At 39.9% G+C, this 24,937-nt stretch overlaps 1 protein-coding gene across 2 annotated transcripts in view; it reads right to left on the bottom strand.

The window, feature by feature from the left end:
• RBM20 (RNA binding motif protein 20) overlaps window positions 1-22,363 on the bottom strand; it is a 163,939-nt gene extending 141,576 nt beyond the window's left edge. The window contains exon 1 of one of the 2 annotated variants that reach the window (XR_006291981.1): window positions 22,045-22,307. Coding sequence is in view for 1 of the 2 variants with exons in the window: in XM_043550279.1 (XP_043406214.1) it covers window positions 22,045-22,196 (152 nt within the window). In the remaining variant the exon portion in view is untranslated. Of the gene's footprint in view, window positions 1-22,044 lie in introns of both variants that reach the window. The other variant, XM_043550279.1, reaches the window with a different exon arrangement.
• Window positions 22,364-24,937: the final 2,574 nt, after the last annotated feature.

The raw sequence follows: 24,937 nt of genomic DNA on the forward strand, positions 1-24,937 counted from the left end.
GGGAACAGATGCTACATGCTGGTTTAGTTTTACAGCTTCGGGAAAGTATGCACCTTTTATTGTTTTATGGGTTATTTCTTTTTTTGTCTACCTTTAAATTATAACAAATTAAATTTTACAATTGGTCTCTGAAGTGAAATCTAAGATCCCAGTCCTGTAATGAGTTCCATGTGGTCTCATGACACTCTTAAGAAACAAAAATTGCACAACTAAGATGTTTAAATTAAACTAGCCACTAGGAGCACACAGCAAGTATTTCTTAAAAAGAAAACTCCAGTGCAAATGAATGGGAAGGAGAGATACCATTCCCTTCAAGGGGCGAGAGCATAAGCACTTTTAAAAAATAATAATAGTGAACACATTGTGCAGTATAAAAATATTCTGTTATGCTCTTGCTGATTAAATAAAAGCACCATTTGCAAGTATGAAAAGTAACAACTACACAACATGCTGAGATGTGAAATTCTGCTAAACCAGAGGAAAATTGTTAATTATTATTATTATTAGCATTAGCATTGATCTATAGCTCTCTAAGTGCTTTTCGGAAGCAGGTAAGCAGCATTAGCCCCATTTTACAGTTAGGGAAATCAAGACAAAGAGGTGACAAAGTGACTTGCCAGAGGTCACATAGCAAATCATTAGCAGAGCCCAAAATAGAATCAATGGTTCCTGACTTGTGGAGTGTTAGTTCTGTGTCCTAATCCCTAACCTGTGCTGCCTCTTCCCATCTGTCACTGAAGGCAGCTGTAGAATAAAAGCTTAACCTTGATTTGCCTCAGCATTGCACCATAAAATCTGTTGTCAAGTGAGAGGGTTCTCAGACTCATGGTCCATGTTAAGTACCAAACTGACTGTATGATGCTAAAATTCCAAGATACAACCACAGCAAATTAAATATGCCACATATACAGCTTTAATTCAGAGCGATTGGTACGTAAAACACTAATGGCTCATAATAACAACTACTTTCAATACCCCTATATGAAGAAAACGTCATTAGGATTTTTAATAGTCTTAGATTGAAAATAAAATGTTTTATTTGGCTAGTATATCTGTTCATGTAAAAACGTATAGCAACCAAATAAATGGGTAACATTTTCAAGCTGTTAAATACTAGCTACAGTTTCTAATCCACTCCTCACTTAATTCAATATTCTATTGAAAGGCACAGTGCAGCATTTAAAGTGTCTGCTGCATACATGATAAAGCCAGTAAGATTTTTTAAACCGACGGTGGTGACTGCTAAACAGTTCAGCTATCTAAAGAAACTCCTTTAATTTATTCTTTATAAATGCCCATTAACCTCTCTACCATAATCGCTCCAGCCTCATAAAATTTTCTTTCCACTTTCTGACAGAACTTATTGGTTATAAGCAATGTCAGTGTCAGCAGATTAATTTTAAATAGCAATTGCTCTGCTAATCTATTTATCCTTAATAGAGGCGTATAAACCTTGCATTAGCAAAAGTAAAGTTGCCTGGGTTTCATATGATTGTTTAGAATACATAAGAACGGCCATACTGGGTCAGACCAAAGGTCCATCTAGCCCAGTATCCTGTCTTCCGACAGTGGCCAATGCCAGGTGCCCCAGAGGGAATGAACAGAACAGGTAAGCATCAATTCATCCATTCCTGTCACCAATTCTTAGCTTCTGGCAAATCGCTGTCACCCATTCCCTGCCCATCCTGGCTAACAGCCATTGATGGGCCTATCTGCCATGAACTGATCGAGTTCCTTTTTGAATCCTGTTATAGCTTTAAAGACACAATTTATGGCTTCAGAATACCTGCTCGTGAGAATGTGGCGGTGTCTCTATATTAAACACAATTAGTCACGGTCAGTAACAGGGAAATTCCATGGATGGGAACCTGGTACAGAGCTACCACCCTGCCCTGGTGATGATGCTGAAGTCCATGGACCAATGGGATGCTCCCAAAGGCACTGTGCCTCACTCAGGCTCCAGGCTTCCTAGAATTGTGGAAGCACTGCTGCTCTGCTATCTGACCCTCCTTGGAAAGCATGTAGCTTATGGTCTTGTTAGTTCTGGGCATAAATGCCCAGTCCGTGAGCCCACAGAACACTTGTGTTCCATTGTTCCTAGTGCAAATCTTCCTCCTTCCACACCTGCATTGGAGCTGGGCACAATCTTGTTTTAGAAAGGCAGAGATAGCATGGACAACAGCTGTGATCACAATGGACCACTTTTTCACAATTACAGTAAGATGGAGAACTCAGAAAACCTACATTCTTTTGTATGTATTTGAAAACTTCATCTCACAATTGCTGCGCACCAAAGGTTCAATTCTGAAAGATGCTGAGTACCCTTGACTCTCAGTGAAGTGAGTGTGAGCAGAGGGCACTCGACACTTCAGAACTGCACTCTCTACTTCTTGCAAAATCGGCCTTATAAGAGGGAAGTGCTTTGATGATCTATCAAGATATTTCCTGTTCTTTTCAGTGGCTATTAAATTTGTGGCTAAATATGAAGATTGCAGTAAAACTAAAGAAAGAAATACAAATAAATGGTTAATTTGTAAAAGGGTTTATTTTCCAAAGTGAAAATAAGGATCCATGTGTAGACTCGTGTGTTTGGTTCTGCATTCGTTTTACAGTGTACACACACACACACGCAAAGCATGCATGCCTGAGAGTACCTTTAACACTTGTAAGGTGCTCAGATACCATGGTGTTGAGCACAGTGCAAGCACCTAGACAAGCAAATATTCCAGGCCCCAGTTCAGCAAGCCACCTGCGTTTGTGCTTTTCTTTAAGACTTTAATGAATGTTTAAGCATTTTCATGAATTCCTGAAACTTTATTTCCTTACTGGGGCCTCTGAATTAGCACTGTGGGTATTTTAATTCACAAAAATTAACACAGTCAATAGTTTAACAATACTTATAGACACTTTAAAATGCAGACAGTTTGGTGCCATCAGGTGTAACTCTGTATATTGTAAAGGAAAGTAGATTCCATTCACACTCATGTTACACTTCCTGAATAAACAGCAATCTAAGAATTATAGAGTCTTTGAATAAATACAGCTAGAACATTTAACAGAACAGATGGTTTTCCAAGGGTTTTCCGAAGAAGGAATGGGGGATGGGGCACATATTAGTAGGCAGACTATTTTAAGCATAAAGGTTGGCATGGAACGATATGACATTGTGGCTCCAGGTTTCTGTTACTTGGCATCACTGTCTAGCTATCTGGCCATACTACTGTCTATCACCATGAAGAGCAACATGATACTCTATCCAGCAACAGAAATGTGTTATCAGCTAACACCCAAGTACATGGAATCTCAGGTATTTCTGGTGGGCAGGAGAGACAGAGATAAGCAGAAAGATGCCGTGCAGATGGATAGCATGCAGGACTTAGACAGGGGCCCAGGATCACTTGCATTACCAGCCCAAAAGATGGCACTCTCAGAACGGGTTTACTATTTTATTAGGCCCAAGGTAGACTTAAACATTCTGTAACAGGGTGGCTTGCCACTAAAGGGCTGACATTAGCCAATCTTGATTACAGAATGAGGGACACCTGGGTTGGATCAGGTAATTCCCTATAAAGAGCAACAAGGGGCAGCAGTTCAAGAAATTGTGGCAGAGTCTGCACAGAGTGAGGACAGGGTACTTCAGGGGTGACCCTGAGACCGAGGTAGTTGCTCACGCAAGGAGGCCTTGGAGAGACCTTGTCCAAGCAGTGAAGAGACTGCAAAGGCCCCAGGTAGGACAGCCTAGGAGGAGGAAGAGAAATCTTGAGTTGTGTGGATTTAGGAATGGACTTTGTTTGAGATTTTTAGTTTTATTTGCAGTCTATTTTCACCCAGTTCCCAAGGTGATCTATTTTTACCAAGAAGAAGCCTGGGTGAAGTTTTATTTGAACACTCCAAGAGGGAACACTGAGGCAGGCTGTCTGTAACATGACCCTAGGCCACAAGGGGGCATGGGCACATAGGGGGCATTTGACCCTGCTACACGTTCCCACTCTACACCATTCCAGGAGGCTTTGGACACTAAAGGAAATGCCTTTCTAAACTTTCCTCCTCCTCCAACGTCAGTATCACTACCTAACTACAGCAAAACGACAGAGGGAGGCCTGACCACCACTTGAACAAGAATAATCAACAAAGGAATCCTAGCAGGGCACTGATGCAAACCCTGAAGCCTTGACTCCAATATGGGGTGGCAGAGGAAAGAGAGGTAAGAGGGGACCAAAGACATTATGCCTCGCTTACCCCTAGACCAAACCTTGATCAGGAGAAGCACTTCTGTTTCCTGTTGGAGACAAAGGAACTCGACAGAGTGAACATGGAAAACAACCAAGGAAGGTGGTGGCTTCTTCTCTGATGCATGAGTTCAAGCTGAAACCTCTCAGATCCCTTACTTTCGAAAGCTCTTCTGATTAAATAATTTGTTCAGTGTAGTAGTTGGGTCCCGAGGATGAGCCATGGTCTAAGACTCTTTGCTAAGATTCTCGAAACCTCAGCCAGCTCTGAACTTCAAAAGGAAAGAAATTGGGGAAGTCTTAAGAATGTGTGGCCATCTAAATTTTATACCATGCTCATCACCAAGGATCTGCTTCCACATCCCAAAAGAATCAATGGAACAGAATCACAGAAATAATATATGCCCTCAAGAGTTTCCTTTTAAGTTTACCATTTATTTTACGGTAGTGTCCAGAGGCCCTAATCAGGATTAAGATTCCACACTGCTACACAAACACATAACACGGTCCACACTCCAAAGATCTTACAAGTTAAGGAGGCCTGTGCAGAGGAAAGATATACAATCTTTATATAGAGATGCAATTTTCCCCCTGATAATGCTAAATATATTATATAAGTGCCACTGATTTCCATGGTTGATCTTTAACCGATCATTAACTGGCTAATGTCTGACAGGCATCGTGGCAGAGAAGAGATTTGAAGGAGGAAAGTCCACTCACTATGAGATTGATCCAACTTCCACTGAAGTCACTGGAAAGATTCCCATTGAGTTCAGCAGCAGTTGGATCAGGCCCTGTATTCCCTCGTTAATGTGATTGTCTGAAACTAAGGTAACACACATCAAGAATCTGGGAGCAATGATTTCTCCCTGTGTGAACACAATGCTTTCCTATTCGTTTTCATGGTGGCCACTAGAAACTCCTCATGGGATTACAATATCTCAGGGATCAGAAATCCCTGTGTTCCAAGAAATAGCAGGTCTCTCAACATGACAAAATGTCTTGAATGAAGAAATGTCTTGCTAATTTATATATATTAGAGGGAAATGTTGTTTGGCATTTTTCTTTCAGTTTTTCTATGAATGTTTCTAAACAAAACACATTTTCATTTAGTTATTATTTGTGATTTTCATTTTGTTTTTCAAAATAATTCAAAATTTTGAATATTTGTTTTCCTCCTTTTCACCATTGATCGCAAAAAGTCCAGAGACAGGATGGGGAGGGAGGGTTGTTGGGTCCCTCCCCCCCCTTTTTTTTTCTTTTTTCTCTTTTCTACTCTCTAATTTTGCAACTTTTCTAAAGCTGGAAAAGCTCTGAAGAATGACAAAAGGAAAAAAAACACTAATTTTGCTACTCTCTAACTTTTCAAAAGGTTAAGAACAAAATGTAAAGTTACTGGGTGGGAAAGTTACCATGTTTCATTTTTCCTTTTGTCACTTGCGACTTTTCCAAAGTTGAAAAGTTAGAGTGAAATAAAGGAAAAAGATGAAAAAATAAAGCCTAGACATTTTTCATTCTATTCAACAGAGTGGCAAAAAGAAAAAGGTACAAAGGTGAAAAACAAAGATCCAAAAATGTAAAATGTTTTTGTAAACCAAAATGGAACAAATATTTTAATTCAAATCAAAATAAAAATTTCAATTCTAATTAAATGAAATGAAAATTTCGTTCCCATCTGAAAATTTCCCAGGAATAATTTCAAATGAAAATTTGCCACTTGAAAAGAATTGGGGGTGGGAGAAGAGGAGTTTTCATCCAGCCTTAGCTGTAATGCTTCCTAGGAGGGAAGGAATTGTATAGATAATCTTTTTTATTTCTATTCAGTCGGATTCTTGAAGATCAAGGCAGATTTTAAAGACACTGGCTGGCCTTCTGTGGCGTCTCTTATCATCACTGGTTAGTGATTATATAACGACAAACTGACCATACAAAAAATGAAATAAATACAGGTAGCTAAAGAAAAGCATGTTACTTTGAGAGCCATACTATCTAGCATGTACACAGAATATGTTAACACAGTTATAACCCAGTAATTTGAGGAGAGAATGTTTTGAATAAGTGGGTAATTGAGTTAACGGAGGCCTAAAGAAAGATTTCACACTCACATTCGTATGCTAAAGCAATTTAAAAATAGAATGCAAGAGCAGCCTTACTTCACTTTTTAATTTTAGCTGGGTGATGAGCGAGCCATAAAGACAGAGAGGCGCAGCAAAAATTTCTCTCAGCAAAGCGCTCTTTGTATTTTTGTACGAAGGAAATGCAGCAGGTTCTATTAATAAACTGCTGTAGTCCTAGTTAAATCTGTACACCCTTTGAAGCAGGAAAAAGTTCTGGTTTACTTCCTTGGGCCACTCATGCTCAAAGGCACATAAATCAGTCAGAGAACTTTCAGAAATGACAGGCTGCTGAAAGGTTAACATTGCATGGGACAAGGGCAAATCTTTTTTTCAGTTTTTCACTGAACCATATATCAATTTCTAACAAAACCAAGTTTTAAAAAATGACCTCTTCACCTATTTTGAGGAAAAGAAAATTTCCTCATCAATAGACTGGGAGGTTTCAGGAACAAACATTGGTATTGCATTCACATCCAATGATGCATGAAACTGTCATGTTGTTGTGAATGTTGTGAGCATGTTGCCTTGTCTTCGAAGTTACCTGTGCCGGACTGAATAGGATATGGGCTCATTTTACTTATTGCAGACTGTCTCACTCGTTATTTAAATTGTGAGATTTTGATTAGCCCTCCCATAACGATAAAACCAATTCCCTCCATTTTTATCTGGGGAAAAAATTAGTTTTAGTCTAATTCTAAACAATAGGAGGAAAAGAAAACCCTTAAGCCAGAAAACACTTAATGATGTGAGCATAGGTGCTGACTCCATGGGTGCTCTGGGGCTCAAGCACCCACCAAAAGAAAAAAGAAAAAAAAGGGGGGCTGCGCAGCACCCGGAAGGCTGAATTAATTTTTTGTGAGCCCCGGCACCTGGACCATGGCCCTGTCCCCTGCTCCACCCACGCTCTGTCGTGAGGCCTCGCCCCTCCTCAGCCTCTTCCTCCTGAGGCCCCACCTGCTGCTCACACAGGGAGGTGGGGGGAGAGGAGCACTGACCAGCAAAAACAAAAGAAGGCACCTGTGGACATTAGGGGGGAAAAGAAACCACAAAAAAACCACAGGCTTGGTTTAATTTCTGTACAATACCTAGGGTTTCCCAAAGCCATAAAAAGCTGATGGACTCATTACTTCATCCATTGCCCTCTCTGATAGCCTTCCCCCACCTTTAATTTAGGGCAAGATAATATCAAAATAAATGATTTAAGATTAATTTTTCCTACTATAATTTTTTTTCTTAAGTAGGGACTCATATCAAGCCAGATCCTGTAAACTCTATCCTCATGTAAGTGCTGGCATCCAAATCAATGGGACCACTTGGACCCACTGTTGCCATTCAGTGCCAGATTGTGAACCCTTTACTCAAGCTGGTGAGCACTTACTCAGTGTGTAATCCTGTCACTCCATGAGGAGTCTCACTATCTCAGTGAATAACTGCTCTCCAAGGGGTTCACAAGCTGGCCCATAATCACTTGCTTCCCACTCCTTCAACCCTAAGGGAAGAAACAGAGAGCTCGTCGCTATATACTTTTTCCAGAGTTTGACAGCTGTATGTGCTCATATCCATCTTCTTCACATCGTTATTTTCTTATTCTAATACTGGTTTTGGCTGATATATTTGCTAGAGTCCTACCTCATTTCTATACAACACCACAAAGTTTCTATTGCTTTGCAAATCTTCCCATAAAAAATTTATGAGCTGAGGGATGTCTTCTTTCTTTCTGCCATCGGCATGGTTTCATCTGTCAGTGTAGTCCATATGAAAGCAATTAGTTTTGTTTCCTTTAAAATTGTGTTGCTCTTTAAGATTTATCTAGTTTAAGTGTCTGATATCATAACTGGCTCAGACATCCTTAGCATCACGTTTCTGCCACAAGAGCGTGAAGTTCTACTGGAGAGCTCATTGCCACAAATGGAATGCAAAGCCATCTGAAAGCAAGGACTGATGATGATGACGACTAACCCTATTTCTTTTATAATGGATGTCTATCAATCAAAGATGCTTCCTAGCAAGGAAACATTTTAAACAGACTTATTTCTGTCCCTCCATCAAGAGCACACTTTCAATGCACATTTTATCATAGCTCACTGCATCACACAGGCTTTTTATTGACCTTGCAGCAAGACCATTTGGAACACAATTTCAGGTTCTCTTAATATATAAATTTTAATATGAGTTCATCACTGGACAATTTTTTCCCATCAAAAATTTCAAATTTGCCTGAGTTAACACCAGAGACCATTTTTCCTTCTTCCTTCCCCGTTGATAGAGAGGTTAGGTATTGCCTTTCAAATTGCCTTCATGTGTAATGAAATACAGAAAAGGATTTACTGATTTATGTAAGAGCTGCTGATTTAGCTTCTGTAGAAAAGGCTGAAGGGATTCGGAAGACGGGATATTGGGCTAGATGGACCCTTGGTCTGACCCAGTATGGCCATTCTTATGTTCTAAATTTGGATATAGTCAGTCAAAAATCATTTTGCATTACATTTAATTTCTCTTTGCCCAAGCCCAGGGAGGGAGGGGAGGAAATATTCCTTACCTTTGGCAGCGATCGCCTTCCTACCCCTTCCCCTACACTACTGAGCAATCACCGCTCGTTCCCACAAGGAAGTGCACCAGATTACATCAAATGGCAAGTACAACGTTCACTCAGGATTTGTCAGGTGAGAAAGCAAAGCCACTTTTTATTCACTGCCTGAGCACTCAGCTCATTCTGAGTCTGCCCAGGCTTCTGGAACCAGTAGGTCATGATCCAAAGGCCAGTATAGTCAAAGGGAGTCTTTCCACTGACTTCACCAGATCCTGAATCAGGTCCCTAATTTACCTGGGGTGTTCTCAGAAGCTTGATACAGGCAACATCATAGCCACTCCTATACTAGTAGTAACTTGTCTGTTTCCAGCTGCACTGGTGTTCTGATGTCGATCTGAGCAATGGTTTTCAATGTCTGTCATACTAAAAGGCTTGTTTCATTTACCAGCCTTCCACTTGCATTTGTAAGTCTACCAGTGCTTTTGTTCTATGTTTGTACAGTGCCTGGCACAATGAGATCCTGGTCCATGTCTAGGGTCCAAGGTGCTACGGTAATACAAAGCACAAACAATAAAAGTAACTGAAGTCTTGCTGGAAGTGCCTGTTGATCCGCTTATTGGCACCTGTGCTAGGATGCCAGTCCTTCTCTTAGAGTTTAGTGGTCACCCATATACTTGGCAATCTTGCTGCAGATAAATAAGTTTATCTCAGTATTTGCCGTTTAAAATAACGTCAGGAAATTGTGTGTTTCTCAGTGTAACTGGACTAGATGTGGATCTTCATCATATTTAACTTTAAGAAACTTTTCCCTGACTAAATAGCTCTCTCAGCCATCGTGTGTGTTGTCGGGGAGAAGGTGGGAAGTGGGAGGTGATGTGCTGCAATTCTCTATGGAAACTAGAGAACTGGGGTCCATTTGTCACTAATCAGATCCTCTGACATCCCATACCTTGCCCACTGCGAGTGAATATGGGTCAAAATTGCCATTCTACAGTTTGGTATGGACAGCAACTTCCAATTTAAAAGTGACTGGCAAAAGATATGCAGATAATGTAATGGTATATTTGTAATGAGATAACTCTAACAGTGGTTAGCCACATTAGACTTCCAGCTAGAGCAGAGAAAGCTAAATATAACAAACTTTAAACTACAATTATTATAGTAGTGCCTGCCAGGGTTACTGTCAAGCATCTAATGGTCCATCAGGGATTTGTAGATCAGCTGTGAAAATTTACTCAAAGCTAAAACTTGCCAATCAAGTACTCAGCCTTGGGACACTGTTACCAACTCTAAGTTAATGGTGCTTTAACTTGAAGAAACAGTAAAGCAAAAACTTTTGTTTTCAACTCCACAAATAAGAGTGGTGTTAAATTAAAACACATGGGGAAAAAAATCTCTTACACTGAGCACTATTAAGTCAACAAGCAATATGGGTGAAGTCTTCGCCCTACCTGTTAAAAGCCCTAGTAAACAACTGTTCATATATGAGGTCAGGTACAATGTTTCTTTACATCTGTAGCAGGGAGCCAGTCAAAAGCTCTACAACGAAACAGAGCATACATTAGCTTTAAAGGAGAAAATTGTTCTTCCTTATTAGAATGGAGTTCCTTGTTTGGCTTTTGAAGAAACCAGCTGTCTCTTTGTCATGTGACCACAGTAGAGAACAATGTGAATTTTGCAACTCAGCCCCCAACCCCAGAGTAGTAGCCAGAGCCCCCAGTTAAGGTCACGGCCCCATGGGATTAGGCACTGCACACATGCAAGTAACAGACAATACCTGCCCCAAAGATCTTACAATCTATTTTAACACAAGATGCAACAAGTGGATGGCGAGTAATCAAAAGGAACAGGAGGAGGAGAAGTGAAACAATAACAGGAGTGTTTGGTTTCAGAGGTTAATTGAGTGCACAGCTGGATGGTTCTCAAATCGTTAAAAGGTTGTTCTTGTTTTCAGTTAATAAATAAATGTGAATAGTCAGTGTGGACCCCCTGTTTCTAGCTATTCCATCCTACAATAGTTGTCACCCTTCCCCTCCCCGCAAATGGGGCTTTTGGATCACTGGATCTGTGTAACCAGGGACCTTATGTCCTCCCTCCTGGACTGTCCTCAGTCAACTCCATGCTGGCCAAAATGGAGTCTGAGCGGAGACCCCATGCAGTCTGCCCACGTAGCCCCTACCATGGTACTTGAGAGACGTAGAGGGAATTGTATGGTCCTGATGCGTGTCACTCAGAGGGACACTTCCTTCATGCAGAATGAATTGGAGAAGAATTTTTTTAAACGATCTCACACAGCAACACCGTGAAATCTTCATTAAAGATCAACATCCCACTCCAGTATTTGAAACCTCATCAATTCAAACTGCCACAGCTTTACCTTCTGCTAACTCCAAGTATTCACAAGTCATGAATCAGACTGCAAAAAACTCATGAGATACACTTAAAATTATGAGGTTTTCAAAAATAAAACCTTTTTTTTCTTTGCCTTCTGGTTTTTGAATCTGCAGGGTTGGCACTTTGTTCGCACTACAAGCATGAGGACCAAAAACTTACTTTTTATTTTTTCAAAAAAGAAACTTGACATTCTCAGGAGCTGAGGTTTTAAGCAAAACACCAAAAAAATTGCAAGATTTGTGATAAAACTGTGCAGTGTTACCAACTGTATTTACTTTGTAATGCATAGGATGAGTTACAGGTATAATAGCCAGATAACGGATCAGGTGAGAAGTTTTAAATTCTGTAATTGCTTATTTTTATGTCTGAAATCATATAGCTATCATCATTAATGTGGAGGACCTTGGGGTGTGGAAGTTTATTGAGACTGGACACCTGCCTCAGCCCACCCCTCACCTGTTTCAAAGGCAACATTGTATAGATTTCTATTTTAATTAATGTTGGATCCTGTGTAGAATCTCCTCCCAGATACCATGCTCCTTTAAAATAGGATGGCACATGGTTTAGATGTTTCTTTCTTTCTTTGGCCTCTATTGTATATTTATAAAGTCTTTGTTATTATTATTGTGTTTTAAGTGTTTTTGTACCGCAGCTCCAGTGCCTTCAGAGGCAAAGCTTAATGGTAATATTCAGGATGCTTTGTGAGGTTTGCTGAGAGGACTGGAGCCCATAAGTAACCCTCATGTGTGTGAATAAGGCTTTGCAAGATCAGACTCATAGTCTGTATACTATATCCAAAGAGGAAATAAAGTTGGACTGGCCACATAATGCAGGAATATGTAAATTACAAGAAAGCTGGTGTTTTATTCTGCATAAACTCATACTTGGATCATCTAAAATGCAACCATAAAATGAAATACAAAGAGTAAAATTATTCTATTTTACTTTCAAACAAGTTCAGTCCATTTTATTCTCTAAATAGAAATTTAGCTTGGACAATAATGAAGAATAGTCTTCTGGAACAAAGTTCAGTTTATTGAAGACATATTGTTCTATGGTTTGTAGAAGTTCCCCTCTTTACCTCCACTTACATTATTAAATATGAAATAGGTACATATTTGGCACATTAAGTATACATAGGTGATGAAATACACTAATATGTTCAAATGGTCTGCCAGTCCAAAGATTAGGCTATCAACTGAAAGTGTATAGTTTTTAATCACTATTGACTTTGAATCAAGAGCCATAGGATTTTTTTTTAATCTGTTCTATCTACAAACATCTTTGTCCATTATGCTACTAAAACCCATCTTAGTGGGGCACGGTCTATTGCACTATTTGCAAATTTGTTCACCTCTAGACACACACCAAGGATGCCCTTCATGGCCATAAAAAAAGACAAGTAACCAAGGGGAAAACATGCAGCCGTTCCTGACCAATAAATGGTTCAGTAGAAAAATCCTTGCCAGGACATGATCATTAACATCAAGGGGGAAAATCACTGACAAAATAAGCAGTTCAAACATAATAGAAGAGGTTAACTACATGGCTTTCTAAAACGTTTAGCCTCATGACACATTTCAAGAACAGCCAGCAATGGACATCAGCAGGAGGAGCAGCCTGTCCAAAAGACAGTAACGTAAACTGCAACGTAAAATAATGACCTTAAATAAAGTTGTAAACAGAGGAGAGAGCATGATGCTCAGTTACTGGCTGGCAGGAGGGTGGAAACCATGGCTGACCTTAAAAGAATGAACCAAGTGCCTGGGTGGCGAAAGAGTAGAGCACAAATGGATGGCTCACAGTACTTGCATAGCTACGGCATGAATTTTAAGATGTGTTAATGGAAGAGTTTAGGTAGGTAAAAGAAGTCAAGAGCTGAGACATATGCTGCCTCATTTACTAATATTTCTCTCCTGTTGAAAGAAGAAAAAAGAAAAGAAAAGAAACCCTCTCATGACTTCAGCCCCAATCTGAGATGTGTGTAATCTTTAACACCAACAAACTTCTTATGTTGGGAAAATGCATTTTTTGAAAATATTTCTGAATTGGCATCCAATATCATCATCCATGCTGAGCAGGCTGAGTATGTAGTTGTGAGAATAAGGCTACTCATGTTTAATTTGTGGATAATGGAGGGAATTTCTCAAACAATTTCCCTATACTCTAAATTGCCAGCACTCAGTTTACTTCCAAGGAGAATAGGCAGTAGGGAGAAAGAGTATGCAGTATCCTGCATAGCATTAAAGAAATATACTGTATTTATTTGATATGCATGCTCACAGATTTAAAAACAAAAGTTAGGTTTTTAAAATGTAATGGTCTCACAACAACAAAGAAGAACAGGTTTCAGAGTAACAGCAGTGTTAGTCTGTATTCGCAAAAAGAAAAGGAGTACTTGTGGCACCTTAGAGACTAACCAATTTATTTGAGCATAAGCTTTCGTGCATCCGATGAAGTGAGCTGTAGCTCACGAAAGCTTATGCTCAAAGAAGAACAGTCCATTTACAAATGGTCAGTATAACGAACCATACACATATTACTGAACTAGAAAATAACGTCAATGCACTTTCCCCTAAAGAACATTACCTTTAAGCCGATACAGTTGCCAGTAAATAATGCTTCTTAGTGTGGAAAACAGATTCTGCTGTTTTCTCAGGTTACTGGTGCTCTGACATGTGGCATACAAAAACCCACACTGGGGCAGGGGGGGGAGGGGGAGAGGCAATTTATTAGCTCAATAAAGGAAGACTCAACTGCCAAGTTACTCCTTAGACTTGCAAGTAGTTCAGTATTCCTTAAAATATGATACAAACGTTAAGAGAAAATGCATATTCATTATCAAGGCCCTATGTCCTAGAAGACATATTGGTCTTGAATTAAGTAGATCTGCCCCTGACCCCCACACCCCATCACAACATGCCTCTCCACTGTTCAGTAGAATCAAACCCAGGCATCCTTGGTGATGTTATATTCAGGGTATTTTACGCTGCTACCAAAGTTTCGATATGCTGCACATTTTTTGGACTGAAAACAAAAGGCTGCAATGTGGGTATCTTGGGGAGAAGCCGGAGGTTTTGACAGAGAGGTAGGGAGCAGCTGGGGTTTTGCATCTAGAATGCAATCAGAGTGAGGTGAAAGAGGGTTAAATTCCTCTTCTCACACCACTTCACTCATTCCCAGTATATGCAGGACATCCTAAACTGAGGAAGGAGTATGTAATCCGGGTATATCTATTAAAAAGGATCAGCAGTGAAAGAGTTATCCATATTACCATTTCAATTATCAATAGGCTGCAGAGTTAACACCACACTGATGAAAGTCAACCTTTCACTCCTCCTAGAGCTACAGATGCAAGCTGTCTGCAGACTCAGGCAGACATCCCTGCAAGCTTTTACATTTTAGTGGCTATCCTCACAACCACCCATAAGGGCGAGAAGTTTTTATTTGTGTAAATTACAGCTTAGATTTTGGAGCACCGTTTTGTGGCAAATTCAGAAAGAATGTCAGTTATGCTGCAATTTATGTGTCCACATAATATCACTAAACATTGGGCCCATAGTCTTTGTCAACCTAGTTGGCCTAACAATATGCTTAGGAAGGAAAACTAAATGACAAAGTTGGCCTCTTTGAAATCTTTTGTCTATAAGAGATAAACGGATGTGGTCCGATTAATAGGTGTTGTTTAAAGATAAAATAACTTTTAATCTAATGGTCTGCGTATGGTCTAAACTTCTTTATGCAATAAGTCTGCCATGAAAAAATAGCCTCTGTGCATTATAATTACATCGACCCCCTAATCAAATAATACACTACAAAAGCATTAAGCGGTTTCCCGCAGTACGATGCAAAATGCGCATAATTTGCATTTGTTCTAATCACAGACAGGAGGAATTTGTGAAATAGACTGTGCTTGATGCCAGAACAAACAAACTATTAAAAGTTTCCACAATACAAGAGGGCAGGATTGCTAGTTTTTACCACACCATAAAGTGACAGCTTCCCATTGAGAGGTCATTAGTGTGATATAAAGAAAGCAGGGGCAGAGGCTAGATCAACTGTGTCCTTAAATCAAGTTCAAAATGTTACAAAGAATGAGGTGGACGAAAGCAGGGGACATATACTCAGGGGGTGGGGGAGAAGAGCATGATAAAATGTCTAGCTGGAAAAGAGATGAAAAGAATTTGTTAGGATAAAAAAAAAATCAAGGTAATATTTGCAAAGTGCATAAAATGTTTCAGTCCAGTATAGTGATTGTTGCAAATAATGCCTCCATTCATTCCCCTCCCAAAACACATCTGTGTTGTCCTGTATACATACAAAGTGTAATATTAATTTTCTTTAAAGTAACTACTTCTAATTATTGTTTTGACAATTCCTTACAAAGGATTCTTGCAATACTGAATCAAGGCTGAATTTGTCCACATACATTGGCTCTTTATACAGGAAAGAACAAAGATAAGAATGTCGTATAGTCGTTTAGTGGTAGCGTCAATATGCAAGCTTATACATATCTACTGCTTTGAGCATTTGCATTCACAATGCCTGTAGCAAGAGCTGACTGCTTAACGAAGGCAAACATTTCCCATCTTCCTCACTGATGGGAACAGCAGTATTGAATTTCCAATAAAAAAAGAACTAGATCCACTCAATTTAGTAACCGTAAGAAGGAATCCACTCCTATTTGTTGTGTTCCATAAAACACTAATTATTTTAATTATTTCCTTATCCTGCTCCTAAAACATGGATTCATTTCACTTTTCACTGAAGTCTCTAGCACTGTAACTGTGGGCACTGCCTGCTATCCAGGCCAGCTGCAGTTCAGCAGCATTAAAATCTACCAAACAACTTCCATATTTGCAGGGTCATCCAAAATTGGATAATGACCATAACTAATCATAAAAGTTAGGCTCAATGGGATATTTGTGCACAGGGGGATTTTTTCAGGCTTATTAAAAAGCATAGTTCTGCTTGGTGTTCCACTTCTGTCTCCATCTCAATGCTCCCTCCTCAAGTCCTAAAACCTGTTGAGCTCATCTCAGGACAAAACTCTGTTCAGTTTTATTATGTAGCCCACAGGAAAATTCCTGGATAAAAAAAAAAATTCTGTAATCCTGGTTTCAGACAGTTATATTATTAAAATAATGCCATCGACTTAAAAAAAACCCCCACACATTATGCCTGAAAATATGTTAACTACTATTGGCAGTAAACTTAAATTGACTAGAGTAGAGAAAAAGAAATCTCTATTTTTCAGTTTGTTTACTCTGTGCCTTTGGCAGCACCTGGTGCATAGTCAGTTTCTCTGTTTCCCATGTACAGTATTCCACACAGTCACAGGGGAGAGAAAAATATTTTCAGTAGGAAGTTATAACTAAGCCACAAGCACTGACAGGTGGACTCCAGGGCACCAGTAGTGCCTGAAAGGACTTTTAACTCATTTTGTTAAAAAAAAAAAAAAAATTAAAAAATCAGATTTCAAATTGAAGTGACTCTTGAAATAGTTTTCATTTTGCGCTTTATTTGTGACCCACATTTTGAGTCCTGAATTGAATACTAGGCATTGTCTGAGAAGGGACTCGTTGTTTATATAGTACCAGTAATGCACTAGAAACTTCACAGATAAATACAAGTTACCGGTCCTGCAGAATGTAAAAACACAACGTACAAACAGCAGATGGAAGGACTAAGATGATGTAGTTTAGTAAAGCTCTGCTTAACACCACAATGCCAGTTTTGCTTGATCTAGTTTTTATATTCCCTTTCCAGTTTTGTGTTAATATTTCTTGGTGAAGAAGGCTACGGTAATTTTTTTTCATTTGGGACTAAGGGAAAAAGCAAAGACTATCACATTGTTATAATTGGCATTAACTACATTGTGATGGTTTTGTTGGATGGGGGAAAGAGAAATGTAAATAATCAAATTAATTCCTTTTTTTGAAACTGTCATTTAAATCTGCATATAAATATGGAAAGTCTAGATCTATAAGAACAAAGACAATAAAAACAGTTTTTCCCCTAAAGTACCATTGTTAAATAGCAGCTAAGCATGCACTATATGTAAAAAGCTATTTGCCATGACTAATGGATATAATGACGTATGTTTAATATTTTCTCTCTCAAGCTAGTCCAAAGAGTCCTATAGTTGAAAAAAGTTACACTTATCAGCAAAAAAACCAAACCCCAGTAAGCAATATGAAAACTTGATGCTAACGTTTAATTTTTTAAAATAACAACTAAAAACAGATTAGTTAGATTTATCCTTTTCCTAATTTGGGAACAAGAGCTATTTTAGGATATAAGGCAAGGAAGCCTTTCTTAGATCTTTGAACATACTAATTCGTCTCACAGTATGTTTTCCTTCAGTGCTTGTTTTTCTCCCAACTAGATTCCTTATTTAAGATGTAGGGAGTAAAGGAAGGAATTCTGAAAATGTTCAACACCAACATGTGTATCCCTAAAACTGGTCTAAATTGATGAGTACTTAGGCACAGATGTTGGAAATTTCATCTTCCTTCCAAAAAGTTCAAAACATGACAGTGAGGTAACATTTTCCCTTAGAAAAAAATATTTGCTTTGTTTTTGTCTCATTATTTTAGATGTCTTAGATTGCAAAACAGATGCAATGAGCCTATGTCAACAGTATCTACCGGAGGCTACAAAACCGCGCCATTTTTGCTAGATATTATTATATCCATGACAAATTATTAAAACTGCAAGTGTGCAACTAATCATTTAAAATTTTCAATGCATTCAGTTACAATTAATGCCCACAACTGTGTATTTACTCACAGCTTTTTTTAACTATGATTTTTAATACAGAATTCAACCCGCATTTCATGACGTCTCCTTATATTTAAGGTAATAATGCTAATCAGTCTTTTCTCAAAGTTATTTCTAGCTAGTTGTTCTATTACACAGCAGTGAACCATGCATCTTGGAAGCCAAAGATTTACCAGTACAAGTTTTTGCTTCTTCTTGATTCTTAAGCATTCCCATACAACCTAAGAGCAGGTGATAGAGTACAACACTGAACCAGGGGCTAAAATTGCTTTTGAATTGTGTGGTGCAACATCTAAAATATAAAACGTGTTTTGTTAAAGTGAACTTTTCTAGCAAAAAAGAAAAAAAGTTCAAACAGCTACTTAACATTATTATGTACAGAATAGCTATTTTAGGTATTTTACAGACTTCTAATATTTATTTGTTTGTACACTCCCTTGTATAATAGGCCATTAATCTCTGTTTGTGGTCCTGAGGCACTATCTCAGTAGAAACAGAATACAATAAAATAATCATCGTTAATAATTGCTAGTAATATTAGAATGTTCCTTGTTTCCTTTCCTTAGCTATCATATTTATTTTATATACAAATATCTGCATTTTTAAAATTAATCTTCCAAATAATATCAGTTCACCATACATTCCCCCCACAACACTGATCTCATAATCCGATGGCGTTGACCTCAAAGCCATATTTTATTTCCATGGAATAAAAAGTCGTTTCCCAATGCAACTAACTAAATCACGCTTATGTTTGCAATTTTAAGCTTTCTATAAATCTCTTTTCAGGTGCTTTATTAGTCAAGACCAATGATGTTTTCAGGACCTAGAATTATACAACCAAGTGTAGACAGCAAACTCTATAGTACTATGTATCTTATTTCATTAGTCAGTCTAGTATCAGCAAGGAACCTGAAATACCTTAATTACATTTTATAAAAATATTATGAATTTAGGATGGAGAACCATTTTTAAAAATCCTTGGAAATAAGAAAGTTTATTATGTTCACATTGCAAGAGTTTAACAAAGATACTTCGTGTCAAAGTATCAAATTTCCACTTCCATTAATTTTACTCAAAATTGCCGAACAGACTGTTTATAATAAATGGTTACCAAGTTACTCCTGTAAAGTGTTATTTTAAAATATTTTCAATAATCCCATCTTTACTTCACTAAAGACTGCAATAGCTTCTAACACTTTTATGGGGACCAGGGGAGCCAGAGCACTTAAAAATAAATCTAATAAATAAAAGTAACAAAATGGAAACAGACCCCCTAAAACAGTAATAAAAATAAATATATTCTGCATTAGGCTAACTAGAAAGTTGGCTTTCTAGATTAGCTGCTAGTTTTTTTACTGTGGTTTGGAAAATAAAAAGAAAAGCTAAGCAAGTGTTTTAAAAAGGCAACAAAGAAATGCAGAACTTGTTTGAGGAAAAGAAAAATTCCTATAAGCTGTGAACTTTTCTAGTTATGAATCAGCAAGTCTCTTTCCTGCAAAGAATAACAAATGACCATTTTCTTGTTTTAAGGCATCTTGTTTTGAGGATCATAATATCTGTCCTAATTTACATTTCATTTCATTTACATTAAAAAGCTAATTTGATACAGCATTTTTAAGATGTACCATTATATTTATTATCTTAAATAACCAACATGTGAATCAAATATTCGGGTTATAAAATTAATTTCCAAATATTCCTCATGGAACAAAATACAATTTGCCATTATTTCCTACTTAATATACTTCGTGTGGGAGTGCACCAACTAAAATGTAAAGATGGAAGCACAGATTAAATTATGGAGCACAGTTACAAAATAATGCGATCAAGTTGCAGTGCCTTAGAGAGATGTTCGACATTTGCCATTTTACGCCATGTTGCCTTGATACAGAACAGTTGACGCACACCGCGTTCTTTAAATTGTCTTCTTAAAGATAGACTTGAAGGGAGACTCACATTTCAATTTTTACCCAGAATTTGCCGTCAGAAGCGATTATCAAAAATGTGATGGCATTGTACCATCACGTACTTCCTAGTATTAAACAAAAACCAGAAGGATAGTCATGAAACACCTTGACGTCTTCACCTCACTAACTTTTGTGTTATGTGCCATATAAAATCTTGATAAACAATAAGATATCAGGGCCATCTTTAGAGACTATCATTTAAAAGTTCAGACAGACTTTGTGATGGTTTAGGAACAAAAAAGTGGTTTGTGGCAGGATTACAATTTATGTATATAGTAGCTCTTCCGTTACCCAGCTGAACTATATGATACTAATATTATATAAATACTATATTTCTGTATATTATACACACTAATATTTCAAACTGAAGTTCAGTTTCTATAAGAATAATTGGCCTGAACACATATACCAAATATGGGAAAGTTTCATATATAAAATTATGCAGCCTGCTTCGAAAAACACGGTGGACTTTTAGTACCACAAACTAAAGAGACATCTTGGAGAGTCTGCTTTCGTACACATTTTAAAATTCAATTAAATACACAGATGTTCATCTTAAAATAATGTTCCATATGTCTGTTTATAATAAACATTGTTCTGTTGAATATGTTGGGGAAGGAGGTTGAGAGCGTTTGCTCTGTAGACTTAATCTTGGCCATATAGTAATATTTAAAGAAAATTGATAACTTAAAGGAAATATGTTCACTTACTGATAAAGTTCTACAATTACCAAGTTTAACTAGTAGGCTAGTATTACTTTACAGTGACTCAGGCTTTGTTTGATCACACCAGAGATTTACTTGACAACTGAACACAAGAACTTAATACTTGTTGTGGCCTGAACCATTATGTCAAAATTGCTTAACCCTCAACCTCTTTTCTAATCAACAAAGCAAACAGCAGATCTTAAAACAAGAGGGTACTAGTCTAACACTTCCCAAATCGATATTTACTAGTGTATTTTTTTACTGCCAAAATACAAGTCCGGATTTTTTTTTTTAACATAAAGCTATGACCAGAGCAAAAAACCAAAAATTAGATACAGAACATGCAATTACCTTATATCAATACAGTATCCATTTTTATACAGTATTCGTACTTCATGTACTAATTACAGTGCATTTAGTTGGGTTAAACCAGAGAGTTAAAGACTAACAGAAAACAGGTATCACTCTTAAGCAACTGTATGTGTCAGGGGTATTTCTTCCCCTTTTGGGTGGGAGAGTAAAAAAGTAAAATATCGATAGGGGTTTTTTTATTACCATCATTACACCCATAAGGGCGAGGGAGAGTCTTTTATGCATGGGATTGGTAAATTTTCCTAACTATTCGTATTTCTTGTCTACCGGCACTATACTGACTCCGCTCATTGTAGGCCTGGTGACTATCCCTTTTACAACTCATGCGAAAACAACTTTTTCCTTTATGAATTGTGCTGAACGCAACGACAAACAACAGCAGCCACAAAAGCAAAAACATTTCAGAAGCGTCCACATACAGTCCGAAAATCTAGCACGAAGTGAAATGGATTATAACGGACCCCAAACGCTGAACATATGTGGGCGTTGGAGCCCCTGTTTGAAAGGAAGCTCAGCCGAGCACCAGGAGTAAAACTTAACCTGGCTGTTAAACGGGAGCGGTGCTGATCTTTGGAGGGATGACGGCATGTCAGCCACAGGAACAGAATTGACTATGGCTTGTCCTGGGGCTTTGCCTACGGCCCAGAGGGTGGCATTTGCTTCCTGCCGGTACCTAAATCAGGAGAGTGGAAAACAGCGATCGCCGTTTAGCTACAGGGACCCTTAAGGATTTGCAGGCGCCAGACCTGCCCAAGCAACCGGGCTAGAAAGAGCAGTCAGCCGGGGAGGGAGAGGTCGCACACCGACCCCCCCAGGGCGCTTCGCTGTCAGTGCGAGCCGCCGGCAGGGCGCGGAGAGGGAAGGGGAAGGGCAGCGGCAGCGCAGAGCCAAGTTTGACCCCGCTCCGGCGCCCAGCCGGGGAGTCCCCGGCGCGCCTCTTACTTGTGGATGAGCTGGGGCAGACGGGGCGGCGGCGGCGGCGGCATCCCTCTGCCGGAGGCCGGCTGGCTGGCGGCCGCGGGGCGGGCATCGCGGCCGGGCTGTTCGGAGCCGCTGGGGGCCGGGGCCTGGTTCATGGTGGCAGCGGGGACCATTCAGCCGGAGGCTTCCCCCACCCCCCCTGCAGCGATGGGGCCCCGCGGAGCGCGCCGCGGAGCCAGCCCGGGGAGGGAGGGAGCAGAGCCTGGGGGCTGGACGGCCCGGCCCACCGGAGCCACCCACCCCCCGGCCGGCGAGGAGGCTGGCGGCGGCCCTAAGGGGGCGGCCGGTGGCGCCTGGGGACCAGCATTTATGACGATGCCTGGTGCAAAGGAGCCAATGGGAGGAGTCCCCCCCCCCAGCACCTGGGAGTCCCCTACTGCTGGGGGGCCAGGGACCCGGGACCCCCCTCCTTCCATCCTCTTCCCGGCCCGGGGGGCGCACTGAGCCGGGACGCCCCCATCCCGTCCCTCTCCTGGCCCGGGGGGGCGCAGGGAGCTGGGACCCCGCCCCCATCCCGTCCCTCTCCTGGCTTGGGGGGCGCAGGGAGCCGGTACCCCCGCCTTTCCAGCCTGGGGGCCTGCAGTGAACCAGGGCACCCCCCTTTCCGTCCCCCTCCCGGCCTGTGCACCGCACCCACTCCTCCCTCCAGGGGTGCTGGAACAATTGTTATAGAGGGGGTGCTGGAAATGGAAACCATATATTTCGTTTCAGAGTAGCAGCCGTGTTAGTCTGTATTCGCAAAAAGAAAAGGAGGACTTGTGGCACGTTAGAGACGAACCAATTTATTTCAGCATAAGCTTTCGATGAAGTGAGCTGTAACTCAGGACAGCTTATACGCAAATAAATTGGTTAGTCTCTAAGGTGCCACTAGTACTCCTTTTCTTTTTGCATATATTTCGTTATTACTACCTTCAAGCCAGGGGGTGTTCCCACACCCCAGTTCCAGAACCCCTGTCTTCCTCCCTACTAGCCCTCCAACTCTCAAATCCTTTGGGGACAGTGAGTCAGGTCCAACCCTGCTCTATTCTTCCAGTTGTCCCCTCACTCCCCTCCCCATCATCCCCCTGGAACAGGGGCAGGGGGAGCAATGCTGCACCCCAGGGGAGGTGCTGTCCGGAGCCCTGAGCTTCCTCCCCATCTCTTAGAGGAGATGTTGCCCTGTGCTCTGCCTCAGCAACAGCTGGAGCTCCTTGCAGCTCACCATCCTCCCTCTCCCACAGCACAGCCCCACAGAGCCTGCAGCCCACTACCTTTTCTCTGCTTTGTTCTCCGTCCTCACAGGTGCAGGAGGACACCCACTGGTGGCTTCTGCAGGAGAACTGATTGTGTCTCTGGGCCTCAGTGGTATCTCTGTCTGCCTCCTATTTAGGGTCCTGATGACCTGTAGCAAATTAAATATATATTTTTCATCTTTATTACAGTAGCACCTAACTGTTCTGGAAGTTGTACCTATATGTCTATACAAAGGGAATCATTGGCCCAAAGAAGCAATTTGACCCATATTTCTACAATAATCATACAAAGCATTCCAATGAAATTGTAAGGTTTTGCATTGCAAATTAGTTGCTCTCTGGGTCCTTTCTTGGACACTATTGGAGCTCTGAGCAAAGATTCTATTTCCTAATCCTTACAAGTTTGAAGGGCGCTGTGTTCTTGAAGCCTAATTGACCACAATCACATCTATCTCTCCCCTCACCTTTATTACTGGTGCCTTAGTTGTGGTTGGGTATGGAGGGAGGGAGGTTTCTGCTGCTGGCATACCACTGTTCCTTGTGCCCAAAGTATAGTGAGTTTCATAGTCCTCTCTTTTTTTTGTGATGGAGTATGAGAAAGGAAACCCAGCTTAATATTTTATATAACATACCAGCACTTCCATAATCCTTTCCACCAAGGATCTAAAAGTGCTTTACAAACATTAAATTTCATAACACCTCTGGGAAGGAAGGAAGTGTTAATATCATTTTACCCTTTACCAATAATGTGTCCATTGTACACCTGGAAATAATAATCTGTTGCATGTGGCCCATGTCATTTGTTTATAAAATAGGAGAGGATGATTATGCACCAGCCAGCAATGTCACCACTCTCTTATGCCAGTCACGAGTTATGGAGTCATCCCTAAAAGAAACTCACATTAGGGATCACCCAAAGAGTGTATTTTTACTGAGTGATTGTATAAGAAGTTATGGCCCCCAACCTTGCAAACACTTAAGCACATGTGTAAGTGTTTGCAGGATCAGGCCCAATATAGCAATAACTTTACCCACCTCTGCTTTACTGCAGGAATAACTGTTAGAGAAAGAGTTAAAGCATGCTAGTGTGATATGAGATATAGGTTTAATCTGCATAAAGTTTGGATAGACACATTATTGATGAGTGGAAAAGCGATGCATGAATTATGCTGCTTATCCCAAATGAGTGCTATTAAAACCTTTAACATACCCCCATCTTCATGCTTTCTGATAAATACCACATATATTACAGAGAAACAGAAAAGAGGTACTAGTTAGGGACTCTTTCAAGGGTTGCTTTCTGAAAAAGTTTGCATAATACTACCACTGTGAGTGGAAAATTCTGATTTGCTTGCATTTTGTACTTACTTTGCACAGGTGTAAATATCTAAACCAGATGCAAAGTCATGGAGAATGAATTACACCAGCAGCATATATTTCAATGTGTACAATCCCTTTAATAGCAGCATAACACTAAAGAGACTTTCGAGAATGAAAAGCAACCTGTGCATCACATCCTTTTCCCTGCCAATGAAGAATCGTTCCTTGCACTGCATTCTCTAGCGCTTTATTCAGTTTAGTATTAAAAGTCTCAAGCTTCCACCACTTTCTCATTTGGAAAA

The sequence above is a fragment of the Chelonia mydas genome, chromosome 7 (genome assembly GCF_015237465.2).
Source record: "Chelonia mydas isolate rCheMyd1 chromosome 7, rCheMyd1.pri.v2, whole genome shotgun sequence".
NCBI lineage: Eukaryota > Metazoa > Chordata > Testudines > Cheloniidae > Chelonia > Chelonia mydas.